The sequence below is a fragment of the Drosophila navojoa genome, chromosome 3 (genome assembly GCF_054131105.1).
Source record: "Drosophila navojoa isolate 15081-1374.11 chromosome 3, UAZ_NAV_1.0, whole genome shotgun sequence".
In the NCBI taxonomy this organism is placed as follows: Eukaryota; Metazoa; Arthropoda; class Insecta; order Diptera; family Drosophilidae; genus Drosophila; species Drosophila navojoa.
Window position 1 is genome coordinate 23,088,538 of NC_142891.1, and position 15,358 is coordinate 23,103,895.

At 34.8% G+C, this 15,358-nt stretch overlaps 2 protein-coding genes across 3 annotated transcripts in view; one reads left to right on the forward strand and one right to left on the reverse strand.

Annotated features, from left to right (window-relative positions):
* The first annotated feature begins 1,159 nt into the window (after nt 1-1,159).
* The window catches only part of LOC108649840 (uncharacterized), a 29,087-nt gene continuing 14,888 nt past the window's right edge, over nt 1,160-15,358 (forward strand). The window contains exons 1-3 of one of the 2 annotated variants that reach the window (XM_089258674.1): nt 1,160-1,738; nt 5,744-5,866; nt 6,628-6,791. In XM_089258674.1, the coding sequence (XP_089114800.1) occupies nt 1,591-1,738; nt 5,744-5,866; nt 6,628-6,791 (435 nt within the window). In that variant the 5' untranslated portion in view covers nt 1,160-1,590. The remainder of the gene's footprint in view (nt 1,739-5,743; nt 5,867-6,627; nt 6,792-15,358) is intronic. The other variant, XM_089258673.1, reaches the window with a different exon arrangement.
* LOC108649569 (membrane-associated progesterone receptor component 1) lies at nt 14,374-15,290 on the reverse strand. Its single transcript, XM_018098535.3, has one exon. It carries the CDS (start codon nt 15,179-15,181, stop codon nt 14,426-14,428), a length of 756 nt encoding a protein of 251 aa, XP_017954024.1. The 5' UTR covers nt 15,182-15,290; the 3' UTR covers nt 14,374-14,425.

Sequence of the window (15,358 nt, forward strand, 5' to 3'; positions counted from 1 at the left end):
TCAATGAAAAAAAAAAAAAGTTTTAATATAGTAAATAATTCATAAAAATTAGTAAAATAATTAAAAAAAAAAAATGTTAGTCAGTCAAAATATTAATAAATTAAATTTGCTTTAATTTGTCTTAATAATATATATAAATTTCCAAAAGAATAAATCTTCAATCAAAACATACTTTACTCAAAGAATAAATAATAATAAAAAAAAAATAATAATTAAAATTATGAGCACATTAGATACCTGCACATAAATTTCAATTCTACTCAGAGTCTCTCCATCAAAACTGACGCTCAATATTGCCCGATCAAGCAGTCTCAGCTCAAGTGATCCACTCGGGAATCTGCAGTCGCATCTCCATAGAGGCATAAAATAGATCTCGCAGCCGTTGGAAGATTTGCCTTTTATCACACCTCCGCGCAAACCTTGGCCTAACCGCAGTCTCTCTCCGCTGTCGAGTTGTCACTCAGCGTGACATTGTTGCGCGTCAGTCGTCGCTCATTCAAAAGGAAAACAGACTATCACAGAATAGACATTATCTTAGGGGTATCTCGACTGTCGTCTGCACATCAACAACAAAAACAGTTCAGCTGAGAGCAGCGGAACGTCGCCGTCCCCATTCCCTTCGTAGTCGTCATCGTCGTCTTATGAGCTGTCACTAATACGGTAACTGCTCCAATTTAAGTTAGAATCTCAGCAGCCTCTCGTCTGGGGAAGTGAGCAACGCTGCTGCGATTGCTATTGCTCTCCTCATAGATTAGCGGGCGAGCGCGAGCTCAGCTCTGGAGATTGCAAAAGATATTACACAAATGCACAAATCTATATGGCCCGTGCGATAAGAGATTCTTATATATTTGTTCACTCAGTCTCGGTGCGAACGGCGACTGTGAAAGTGGAAGCGCGGCAGCCCCAAATCCAAATCCAAATCCAAATCCAAGCCAAACCGAATCAAAAGCCCAATTTAAGCAAAAGTTTGACAAATATCAAAATATTAAGCATACGCAATGTAGGCAAATCTAGTGTGAAGTGAGTGCAGAAGCCAAGCTGAAATAAACCTTGTAAAAATGCAAAATATATCGTAGAATTGTTTCAATTAAGTAAATAGATAAACAAAGGCGAAAAAACCTTGAAAATAAAATAAAAGAAAATTCTATTTAAATAAAAAAAGCACATATATTTTTTACAGTGTAACAAAATGTAACAAATTAAAAAGAAAACAGCAAAGTTGAAATATATACTTAAAATATATATATACAAAAAAATAAAAAAGAAAAAATACCAAAGCAACAACAACAACAATTTCGACTTTTGTGCGCCGTTTATGAACACAAATTTCAATTGGATTTAATCAAAATCATAAGAAAACTCTGCCACAGATCCAAACACTCAAACACACACGCACACACAGACACTCATTAAGTTGTGTGTGTTCTCTCTGTCCGTGTGAGTGTGAGTGTCTTTGTGTGTGTCCCAGTGTCGTCTGACCGAGAAACCAAGAGGCTACGACGCGTCGCTGCATTTTATTGAAACGAACTTCAAACAAGCAAAACTGTGCATAAGTGTGTGTGTGTGTGTGTATCTGACAGTATCTGCAAAATGGTCAAAATGGCCAGCGAGGAGACGGTCACCGAGCCAGCACACTCCGAAAAAGTCGAGTTGTCGCACTTTGGTGAATTCTGCCAGCGTCGCGGCATTAATCCCAATTTGATAATGCTCAAGATAACGCTCTTTGTCATGTATGGAGGTGAGTACGCATACAGATACAGCTACAAATATATCTACAAATATGTGCATATAGATAAAACACAATGAGCCAATGCCATTAAAAAGTAATTATAGAGGGGAAGGAAGCGGACTCTGATGAATTTCGAGCTAAACGAAACGTGACGTCCAATCAACGTCTTTTCAATGTTGTCTGGGGCGGCAGGTGTCTGTTTTTTGTTTTTAACCTGTTCATACCTGTTTGCTGATAAGACCAGTAAAATGACAGCTTAAGCAATTATGATAATTAAATAATTATGTTAAATATGCCAGCAAAGATTTGATGCAGATTAACTTTTTAATGCTTGTTTGCCAGTAGGTTAGACAAATAAACAGAGATAAACTTCAAACAGATTGTAGATGAATTTATCTACGCGAAAGTTCTTTGTTTTTCTCGTGATTTAATAATAGTTTTACAAAAATACATTTCATTTTAAAAGGCAATTCGAACATCTTTCATAGTTTAAAAGTTGAATAATTAATATGTCATCATTTATTTTTCATAAAACAAAAGAAAAAATTATAAATTTTAAAATAGTTGTAATAATAATAATAATATTATTATTATAATAAATATATAATATAAAATAATAATAATTATAATAATATTAATATTATTATTATTATTATATTATTATTATTATATATATTATTATTATATATATTATTATTATTACAATACATTTTTTGTTTAATATTATTAAAAAAAAAAAAAAAAAAAAAAATAATAACAATTTTATTTTTCAATAATTTGAATATAATTCATATAATTCAGTGTTTAATGCAATTAAAATATTATTAATGAAATAAAATATGTAATTAATCTTATTGGGGCTATATTGATTGAATTCAACTTGGTCAACTTGAAATACTTAATCTACTTTTAAGCACCAACGTATATCTCTTGTCCTCTATTCATGATATCCTCGAACTCTTTTTCTTCTTAGCATCATTCAAATTAATTACTCTGACTTATTTTTTCTCGTCTTCCTGCAATTTGCAATGCAAGGACAAGAATTTGTATGCAATAGGAGAGGCACGAGTTGCCTCATTCGATTTATGAAACAAGAATATGATAGAGAATTATGGTACAGAATCCAATCAGAGCCAACTCAAGTGAGAATATGCTTAGTTAGAGTCAGAGTCAGAGTCAGAGTCTTTGTTAAATAAATCTACATACACAGATATACAGCTGCAGCCTACACATTCCACTCCACACCCACGCCCCATGAAAGGAGACCAATATATGATATATGGCTGCAAAAAATGGCCCAATAAAGTGTCCCATTGAAATAGTAGTCGAACAAATACTCAAGTGCAGTACCAATATAACAAGCTTTGTTGGCTTAGACAAAAATATCGAATCAGCAATTTGTTTGATTATCACAAATATGTGACACGAGCACACAAGAGGCACGAGCCATTCGTGTCAGCTGCGCATTTGGGACGCGCCAGGATGTGGATGTGTGGACGGAATGTGAGGGCCATAAGCGAGTTGGCTATTTAATCAGACACAATTTACAAAGCCACAGCCAAAGCCGGATACAGAGCACATTGCACGGCAAACAGTGGCCGGGCTTAACTGCAGATGTGGAAGGACACGAGCTGACGCTCGCTGACTTCATTTGCAATTAGTTAATCCATTAATGGATTTATTTAATGTGCAGACGAAAGCGTCGACTAGTACGCATTAAAAGTTGTATTAAGCTTATTTTACATGTAAGCTGTTAAATAAATAATAATACATTTTATGTGTGCTGAGCACGATCAAAAGGCAAAGAGCTGGAGCAGGCAAAGTTAAACGCGTTTACGCACACACTAATTGGATTGAAGATGAATTGAAACAAGATTAAAATCCAAATTGATTTCAAATTGAAGTTAGACATTCAAATTCAAATGGAAGTTGGATTAAATTGAGATATCAGCTTAAATTGAAATTTAATTAAAATTAAAATGGAATTTATATATACAATTCAGTGAAAATTAAAATTAATGTAAAAAATGAAACTAAAATGTTAACAAAATTATTTGAATGGAAAATATATAAAATTCGAATAGAAATTATAATGGAAATTATAATGTAATGTAATTTAATGTGACTGACCATTCAAATAAAACTGAAAAATATTATAAATTAAATCTAAAAAAATAATATAGCTTAAAAAACAAGTAATAATAATAATAATAATAATAAAAATAATAATAGAAATATTAAAAATAATATTAATAATAAAGTAAATAAATAATAAATCAATATCAAACTGAGAGTAACTATAAAAATTAATGTGAATAAAATAAAAGTGAAATTTATTATTAAATTTTAATTGTTGTTTACATTTAAATTTAAATAATTTAAAGTGGAACTTGATCTTATTATAGAAATAAAAAAAAATTTTAAATAATTAAAAATACAAATAAAGAAATATTAATTACAAACTAATTAAAATGTTTATCGATTCAAATTTATATAGGTTTAGTGTAAATTAAAAAATGTGATTAAAAATACATAATATAATTATAAATTAAAAATTTTAATTTTACTTTAAATTGAATAAGTCTCCTTTGATGCAAGGAGCAAGATCAATTGACTTGCGATACTGTATTTGACTTTGACATTCGCTCAAACTCTGTCCCACGCATACGCTCTTCTTCGAATGACGAACAGAGTATACGCAATATAAACAAGACACACTCTTTCAGCTGTTGAGATTCGCCGAGTGGAATACGAAATACAAAGAACGAGTTAGTCTGACAGTGAATCTTGGAATTCATTATCACATGAATATGCCCTGGCTATACTCGATGCCGTTCTCGATCTTCGCAAATGCTGACTGGCATATAGAACTGGAACTGGGAATATAGGCCGTGGTCGGATGTTATCAATTAGGCACAAAATGAGTTACACATTTCGTATAAATTTAGTTACACAAACACACTGAGATGGCTCTTGCTTGCTTTTCCTTTTGATAAACTGCACACAGCTTTTCACAGTATGAGGCAATTAAGACACAGCCACATGCATGTACATATTTGTGTATGTGTGCGTGTCTGTGTGTGCATATATACATATGCCTGTCATATATATATGAATTTGTTCAGCTTTTGTAAATAAATCTAAGCTTAGTTTTGTTTGTCTTGTTGTTGCTCTTGTTGCTGTTACTGTTGCGACTGCTGCTGCTATATACATACATATAGATGTCTCTTAAACTTAAATCAAGTCAAATCAACTGACCGTGCGCCGTTTTTCGCTGCCAGCGGTCAATGACAAAAACATTTTGCGATCATTTCGCTGCCCCTTTGCTCTGCGCCTACACTTTTCATCTTTTTTATTATTTTATTATTATTATTATAATTTTTTTTTCTGACTGTTTCTAATAAGGCGACCTCTGTTTGGCCATTCGTCGTAAGTTTTATTTTTTCATATCATTAAAGTCGAGTTGTCGGAAATATTAGTATTAATGTGTTTTTTATTCGCTTTGATATTCACGCCTTTGTCCACACATTTAGCTGACAGTCGGTTAACATTTTCTGCCTCTAATACACTCTACTCTATATTTAAACTGCTTTTTTTTTCAATTGAATGCGGCCGTAGATCGTCACTTTCTCGAAGTTCTATGGCTTTATAATGCCATAAAGAGAAAAGTACTTATCTATCTTCCAAGTGAACTTCTATTGAGCTATAAACTTAGATAAATTGCAGCCAGCTGCTATACATCATTTTAATTGTATGATCTATATGCTTGAGTTATCAAATTATATCGGAGTATAACAATATTTGTCTAACCTTTGGCTATGTATATATATTTTTATTCAGCTTTTAAAATCCATATTTAAGTACTATTAATATAAAGTAATATATTATGTCTATATAAAAAAAATATACATATATATTTTCTTAAATTTTTTCTTTCATACTTTGCCTTTAAGTATAAATAATACTTGCTTCAATTGAATAATATTTCTCAAATATTCCTCTTTATTTTTTTAGCCACTTCATCCTTGTTGCCATATTTAACTATTCATATGCAATCAATTGGTTTGACGGTGGAAGAAATTGCGATTATCTATTTGGCATTGCCGTTCACAACTTTTCTCAGTCCGCCAATAACAGGTGAGTGCATAAGCCGAAATGAAGGCAATTGACTGAAATTGCATATAAAATTAAAATGAATAACGGGAAATGTAGAATATACATATAAATATTACAGTTCAATTTTCCATGATGTTCATAAAAATATTCATGCAAATCATTGGAAGCAAATACAAAAACTTATATAAACATACATATATCATTTCTATTTTTTTTTTTTTTATTTATTTATTTTTTTTTTTTTCAAATAAATTATATTGCAGCTTATGTCCTTGACTTTACAGCGCATGTTTTTTTTATTGCTTAACATATTTTTGTTATATATTAAAGAACTACAACTAGTCACAAATTTATTGTGAAAGTAATTTTCAATCTAAAATTTCATAGCATACCTGAAGGAGTCGCTAGAGCATTTAAGTCTTTTGTGGTTGCTTAGTTCAGTATTTAATTAAAACTTATGCAGTTTATTAATTAAGTGAAGATCTTATCACGTAATGCTATTTAAGTTACATTTACTTCGAGCAGCTTCTTTCATCTCAATCTGTGAGCAAATGTGAGCAACTTTGTCAATGGTAAGGGCCATCTTCTAGTCAACATACTTATTTGATAAAGCTTGCCCACTTTATGCAACACTTTGCCAAGCCACAGAGGCAGCTGTAAAGGAAGATGCACACACTAGCACGCACACACTTACACACACACACACATGTAGACACAAATCTCATTTATCTAGAGTTTGTAACTTGGCATTCACTTCTCTACTTTTCTCTGTCGCCGTGCAGGTTTTCTCGTTGACAAATTTGGCAAATACAAACCAGTCGTTGTGATGAGTCTACTGCTGAATGCAATTTTCCATCACTCCCTGCTCTTCATACCCCAACAGGAGATACCCGGCGTGGTGCCATCGGCGTTTGTAATACGCCATCCGGACAGCGGAGACGTTGAGGTAAGCATGCATTTCAATAACACAAGTAGGGTAGCATCAGTCTCATGTGCAGATACCCTAAGTCGTGTGCTAGTAGAGTGAATGACTGGAAGATACCCAACATAAGTGTGCCTGATTAGCAGATAACCTAAATGAGTAAATATAGAGTATGCTTCACTAACATATATTCATATTATCTGATTATGTCTCAGATTCTATTATATTTTACATAAAAATATAGATCTTTACTATTCAATAGAGATAAGATACATATATAGCTGTTACATACAGAAAAATATATCCCCTCTATACATTCTCCATCGGCTCTACAGGGTATAGAAACTACAAAACTCTGTCAAGTTTGTCTGGCTGAAATTTTCTCTTTAATTAGATTAATTGCTCGATTCGTAATGGATAAACCTGCTTTCCAAATACCCAAATACCCAAATTGAATTGGAGCAAGCAGGCAAAGCCATCTGTCTCAATATATACTCTCGGTGTTTGCTTTAAATTCTTAAGAGTAACGCATGTCGATGTTTTGGTTAAGTACAAAATTAATGCAGCCGCATTGCCAGGTCGTGTAGGTGTGAGTAAAGGTGCCTCTGTGTGTGTGTGTGTGTATTTGGCTTTTAGCTAGAGTGCAATCTGGTTATACATTAGCCAACACTCTCACAGCAACACATCCACACACCCACACAAAAACACACCTACACCCACACCTAGAGACCTCCCTGTTGCTGTGGCATACAAAGCTATTTCCAGGCAGCTGTTGCACAGTAGATTTAATGCGCTTACCTTATGAAATGTTGTTGGCTCCATCATTGTTATTGTTGTTGTGGTACCTGCAATTATGACTGTGACAATAGTTTGGCCAAAGCTAAGTAGTTGACATTGGCAAACAGCGTTAGCTGACTGAAAAGTGACACAGAATTTCCACCAGTTCAACCCTGACGTCTGCTCTTAGTTTCTCAGATGGAAGCGACAAACAAAACAAACGAGTGAAGCAAAGCGGCTCTGAGTCAACAAATAAATACGAATAGGCTTTGTGTAATTTCCCGAGATAATTTATATTTTTAACTATTTAAATAAACTGTGAACATTCACGACATTCATAACTGAAGCTTGAAGTTTCTATAATTACTTTAATTTTTTTTTATTTATCTTCGCCTTTACCATATGCATACCTCCATATTAGCATTGATCTATAACATAATTCTGTTAACTAACATATCTCTAACAGATCTAATTTCACCTACTGTTGATTAACATCTATCACACTGTTTCTCATTTTTGTGCGTCTGAATCTTTCACAGGACGTAGCAGGTGCTAGCTGATTCTACTATTTCAGCCTCTTAGCTTTCAATCAAAATATATTTCTTTCCGAAAGTACGGACATGACATGGTGCAGCTCTACTATTTTTAATATCATAACGGACACGTATATACAAGATTTGAAGTCAACTAGTTTTTTTTTCACCCTCGATGATCCTCTTGGTAGTTATGCTCTTGCCAAAAAGCTATTTATATTCTATTTAAATCTAATCATTTTCCAACATTTTGTGACTGTGACACAACAGAAATCAACTAGCTGCAGTTTAGGTATCAAAGCGGAAAAACATACTCAACAATTCTCTCTGCTCACAATTTGCTTTTCCGACAGTTTTTATTCAACTAAAAACCGATTTTAGATTTACTCCACTTGACAATGTAAATGGAATATTAAATGTGGAATATAAAGTAGTATATTTACCTTTTCTTAAAAAGAAACTGCTGCAGAAAAGCAACGAATTGTGCTGATATATTCATGAATATATTCAACAAACGAAAGAAGTGCTCAAAAGGAGACCCGCAAAATATACTCTATAATTATAAAAAAAAATTTAGGTTTTATTCTTGATTAACAAATTCAGTTAACAGGGAACCATTTAAGCTATTCCCTCAATTGATTCATTACAGTTGCAAATATTTCATTATGCCCTATTTATTTTTATCGATTTTCAATGGGTACCTACTAGGACGGGGTCTATTTAATATTGCCTTGGGAATGTTTTACTTAGTCTCGAATTGCTGCAACGGACACGTATTCAATTGTGGCGAACGCATTTCGTGTCCGTGTCTGCCTCCTCGCCGGTATACGGTCTACACCGAATGTCTATATTTTTTGTTTTTGTATTTTTTTGTATTTATTTTTGCGAGCACAAGTGAAGACGCAGCGAGACAGCCGTGCGTAGTAGCTGAGGAGCATAAGAGCCCGGCATTTATTTGTGGCGCCACCATAACGCTGTCACAATCAATACAGACTTAAACACTAAGGCACACGCCCACATGGAGCTATAAAACGCACACAAAGCTAACAAGTGAGTTTATAAGTGTCTCTCTCTCTCTCTCTCTGTTTGTGTGAGTGCGTGAGTGCGAGAGACAGTTGGAGCGACTGAGACAGAGAGAGAGAGAGTGGCATCCACTTGCCACACATTTCTGTGCGCCCATCAGCCAGGCTCACGTTGACGCGCACACAAGTGCAGGGCTGTACGTATTACGCATACGCACGGTGCGCCGCCGTCTGTAGCAGATGCTGCATCTGTTTGCATTGCATAGTATTTGGCCTGGCCATCGGTTTATGTTTAAGGCCCTGCATGCGCATAAATTTCATGTCATGTCGATTCATTGATTGTGGCAAATAACTGTCGGCCCGTCCAACCTATTGGACCTTGTGAATGCTAATACTCGACATCCCATACCATTTCATCCGCTTCGCAACAAATAAAATTTGTTGCCCAGCAAATTCCGTTTTATGTTTTGTTATTGTTATCCTTGTTGTTATTGTTGCTGCTGCTGTTGCCGTATTTTATGCATTGTGGACAGTTTGGGTTATTGCTGCTTTCTTTCATTATTGCTTTTGCAATTTCGGCTGCTGCTGTTGTCATTGGTTTAATAAAATATTAAGTACTGAATTGTCTCCCATATGAACGGCAAAGCAAAGCAAGGCAAAGCCAGCCAAAGCACAATTTGTGTTGCAAATATTTATTGAGAACGAGCTGAGCAAATAAAATGCTGAATAGAGCACTCAGGCTCCGGTTTCGAATTGCAAATGGAAACACTTAACAATAACAAAATTTTCAAGAATATTATTCATTGGCTTAAATAACATTATGCAACAAGGTTTTTAACAGAGCAATAACAATTCTTTCTTTTCGGATAGAAATTTTACGTTGAAATTATCGAAATGGAAAAAAAAAAACAGCTGAATCAGTATAACAGTATAAACATGTCTATTTAAAGTGTTTCGGGGATGATTTGTTATGGTGATTAAATTGATGAGAGAAAATAAATATATATGTGCATAAAAAAGTAAATACATTTTGGGAAAAATAAAAGTAGCAAACTATAGTTAAAAGCAAAAAATGAAATTTTTTCTCTGTTAGAAATTCGCTTTTTTTCTTTTAGCACACCCTGGGATGTATATTAAAATTATTCATTTGGTCAATAAATGACTTAATTTTATTGATTTAACATGGCAATTTAATATGAGCAAATGGTGTGCATAAATATTAAATCTAATTGAGAATCATTAGATAATAATAAATATATATGTATATATACATTTTATCTGAATTTTTATGTATTAAAAAAATATCAGAATATTTATGTTGTAAAAAATATATCTAGAAAAAATGCAGCAAAAAATCTTTTTATATCACTGCGGTATTTTTTAAATTGCCGACAAAAGAAAAAAAAAATTAATAAAACAAAAAACAGTTTAAATTTTGCTGAACAGTGTGAATCCATGGCAGTTGATTTGCCACACTTTCGAACGTTAAAATATTCTGTGCATATTAAAAGGGGCTCGGAAAAAATAGTAATTATACTATCAGAATAAGTAAACGGGCCCCAAAATGGGTTAACACGCATGGGCAGGCCGTAACAGCCGAATCTCGAGGCCAATAAAAACGAGAGCATCCTTTGTTAAGTTTTTATATACATGTGATATATGATTACATGGGCCTAAAGCATATTGCGGTTTATTAGCCTTTTGCATGCTCTTCCAGCTCAAATTAATTTCGTGCTCTTGATATTTTTCTGCGCTGCGGGAAAATTAATAAATATCTTTAATCAGCTATGGAGCTCTGAGCCGAGGCCCAAGAATATCCAATTTGTTATACAGGTCTACCCAAGCCATATTCTATATAACATATATGCACTCACGCACACACACACACACATATGTATATGTATGTATTGTATACATGTAGGCACCCACAGGAAAGTTAAATTTCTCGCTTTTCAGAGGTAGAGCCTTCAATTTTGGTTAGTGCCCACATTTAAATGCCAAATGCGGTCGCAACTTATTCATGTGTGAATTTTACATTGTGCGGAGGAGAAAGCATTAAGTGCGCAGCTTGCGGCACTCGTAGTTGTGTGCGCGTGTGTGGCTATGTGTGTGTGTGTGTGGGCGGGTGTGAGTGTAAATATGTTGAAACGGAAGTTTAAACATTCCCAGAGGCAGCTGGCTGCTACGTACAGCCCATACAGGATAACTTATAGTCGCGCCCATTTAGCAGATTGCCTATGAATGACTTGCACAAAACTTTGACTGTAACAATTAAGAATGATTTTGTGGGAGTTGCGCTTAACTAAGAGCTGCTCGAAATGACAAGCAGGTGCTCTACCGGGCAGCTTATACTTACTTATACATACATACATCAAATTTGGTAACTCTAGTTTCTAGCAAGTTAAGGAGCAGACTTACTTGCCTAGAGATATGTAACTTTGCTATCAAATTCTAATTAAGGGCGAGCATTTTAATTGCATTTACTAAAAGTCAGACAGCGATCAATTTCACAATTGAGCTGTGAGGGAGAAGAAGTTGCAGAGAAGAAGTTCAGAATAATAAAAAAAAAAATTAATAATAAAACAAATGATAAAATAAAATAATAAAAAGTTATACTCAACTATGTGAATCATAAAATAAATCTGTTAATATTTATAAGTTTGTTATGATACAGTTACATTTGCTATGGGAAAAATAAGGAATTATTAACAATGCAAACAAATATTTGATTTACTTGAATGAATTAAACATTTCGATAAAATGTGAATATCTTATTAAATTAATAAATAATAATAATTAAACATATTGATGAAATGTTAATATCTTATTAAATAAATAAATAATATTAAATAAATAATAAATAAATATTTAATTTTCCAGCTATGCATAAAGTCACTATATTTGATCATAAGCTTATTTATAAATATTATTTAAAATATATATAAATTCCTATGCAATTCGACTGCCATATTTGAATAACTTTGACCTATTTCAGCAATTTAAATTGAGATTCGATTTTTGAAAACTTCAATATCGTTTGCTGAACTAAGCCTGAGTACTCTTACCATTGAGTAGTCAAAGAAATGCAAATATGAAAATGGAATATGACAGCATCTAGGGGCTCTCCACTGATAACAAGCAACGAAATATATATTAGTGGCATCTAAGAACAAACTACAAAACTACTACTAACAAACAGCAATACAGAATGCCAGAGAGCGAGGCAGACAGACAGACGGACAGACAGAGAGAGGAAGAGGAAGAGGAAGATCTGAACAAGTTCTAAACAGAGGCAGAGGCAGTGACCAAAAAAAAGAAGAAGAATCCACTTATGTACATAGAAGTGCACGTTAGCTACACATGCGTGTGTGTGTGTGAATGTAACTGTGTGTGTTTGTGTGTATCACGTACATTTATCTTGATGTCGTTTTGCAGCACTTAAACTACACTAGCAACACACGTACACCTCACACACACACTCACACACACTCACACACACTCAGCCACACAGACAGTTGAGCTGCAATACTGTATGTATTACAGCCCCGTTGTCGTTAGTCGTAATGAAACGCAATGGACCTGCGTGTTAAGGGCCTCGTTGTGGTCCTCGTTGTGGACCCGTGCCAGTCGCACGCATTGCCTTAAATACGAATTTTGCGCAAAGTATCCTTAACTTTAAGATACGCACACTCGAAACACTCTCGCATTCGTCATTTGGACACTTTGGCCACACACTCACGCACTCACTCACACACGCACACACGCACGCAGAATTGTAGGCAGGGCCGTGCATGGGATTCGTATTTATGACGTGCACATAAAGTACCATAAAATGAAGACAATACGTAGTTGCATCAACAATACCTTCGACGTTATCGTAAGCACAGAAAATTCTCAGCTGTGACCTAGATATTTTGTAAATTCACGTCCATTAACTGGCTTTGTTTCTAGTTCTCTCGGCAAGGTTCATTGATGGGAGATTTTTGTTTCTCATGGCCGAATTTTCCTTTAAGAAAAAACTGAAAATCCTCTTTTCGATATGGTTTAAGAATCTACCATCAATAAACCTTGCAGAAAAGTGGTTTATACTTGTGAAGAAATAAAAAATATTTTCATAATATTTATGTATGTATGTTCATATGTATAAATAATCATTTTAAATACATCACAATTTCATATTAGATGATTGTAGATTTGTATAAGCTCTAATCACTTACAGCTGAGTATCGATAACGTTTAAAAAATATAAAAGAAACTTATCTCTATATGTTTTGTGAGATCTTGTTTTGATTATCGGCATTTCCTTATTATTATTGTATATACATATGTATATCACTTTAAGCAGAGATAAAAGCTGTTTCTATAATACCGATAGGTATCACATGTAATATTGATAAGTATCGATATAATATAGGTGAATAAGAGCTTAATTTGGAACTAGCTCATTTTAGCTCTACAGATAAAAAGAAATAACGAGTCGATTGCCAAGAAACTTCATGTTGAGGGCTCACAAATATATATATCATCACCTCATTAAGATAACTTAATTGTAAAACGGATTTTGATTACTATAAATTCAATAAGTAATAAATTCTATAAGCTTATTGCCAGTTTGCCCCTTGATACATGCAAACGATTCCGAAATAAACAAATAAATAAACACATGCAAGCCGTCAGCAGATTAACTTAATCAATGCTTATAAATGAAAATGCTGCCAACATTGAATGACGGGCTTACTTAACAGTGCTCCAGCTTAAACATCCAATTACATATAATAAAATGTGTATAGTTGCTCTTCATAGACTCCCCGCTCGAGTCTGCAACACTTTCAAAGTGCCATGAAAGGCTTTAAGCCCGATTGCATCTGTGCCAACATTATGCTGGTAGTTGCTCTTGCTCTTGCTGTTGCTGTTGGCTCTGCTCTTGCTTTGCGGCTTGCTATACAATTATGCAGGAAAGGACAAGTCTGGTTTGCCGTTTGGTAAACATTTATATGGATTCGTTGTTCGTGGGCAAAAACAGAAATTACCATTTTATTATTGCAGGCATTGCCAACGCGTCGTCTCTACGTGGATGGTTCTGCTGCTGTTGCTGCTGTCTCTCATGCTCCAGTTATTGAATTCGCATTGAAATTAGTAATGTATATATGCATGGACACGAACTATCTCAGCACAACAAGCCCAATCACAACAGACAGCAAGCACTCTGCCTGTGAAAGGCAGATAAAACGTACAAATAAGTATACATGTATATATAGAATGTATGTGTGTATATTTTCTGTTTTATGATTTAATACAATCGGGTACGGTACTCAAGGTGGACGCTCTAAAACAATTGTTCCGTCGACATAGTTGAGATGGTCTTGTCCCCGATCGAATAGTTGATCAGAGTATTGTCAGCATCCTCCAAATTGCCTTCACTTGAGTTTTCCTCGAACTTTCCATTCACGCCCGTCTCCAGATAATCATTGACCTTAACTTTAACCATGTTGCCGTCGTCCACCTTGTCGCTCGCGGTATAGCCCTCATTCACTTCAACTTTGACGTCACACTCATTAGTCTCGTTGGCTGAGTCATACTGTGAACTTTCCTCCGGCTCCGAATCGGTCTGCTCATTATCCGATACCAATACGCCAGCGACATAGAAATGATCTTCCAGCATCGTTTTCCACTCGTCCAAGTAGGTATTGAAGTCGCGCGACTCGAAGCGGGCTGTACTCCGGATAAACCACATGATGTCGGTGCCGGACAGTGATTCGTAGCTGCCGTTGGGCCCAAAGTCGTGCGGAGCACACGATACATCGTATATGACGCCCTGCAGTGCAATCAGATATCGGGCCTTGGCATTCTGCGAATCGTACTGCTCCAGTTTCTTCTTCGATATGCGAAGATTTTGTAGAGGCGCCGGAATTTGGACGTGACCCTCCTTCTCATAGTCCTCGTCGTCGTATGTCGGATACTCCCGTCGCACATGCATGTAGGCCATGTAGCCCACGATGCACGTCAAGGCCAAAATGCCCAGGGGCGAGCTGAGCGCATCCCGCAGCTGATCTCTCCATGTTGCGCTCGGAAGCGAAGACATTTTAGTTGATGTTGTTTATTTTTCTTTTTTTTTATATATATTTATGTATTCCCCTAGCTGTGCGCTAGACTAGTGACTGCCAGTGACTACTTTGATTTACGTGTGTGTGTGTAAATAACATTGACATAAAATGATATTTTCAAATAGTGCTTTTAACAGAAATATACTAAATGGGAA

Bases quoted from the DNA above. Each gene is read 5' to 3' on its own strand.
- LOC108649569 (XM_018098535.3), bottom strand. From the start codon at position 15,181: ATGTCTTCGCTTCCGAGCGCAACATGGAGAGATCAGCTGCGGGATGCG.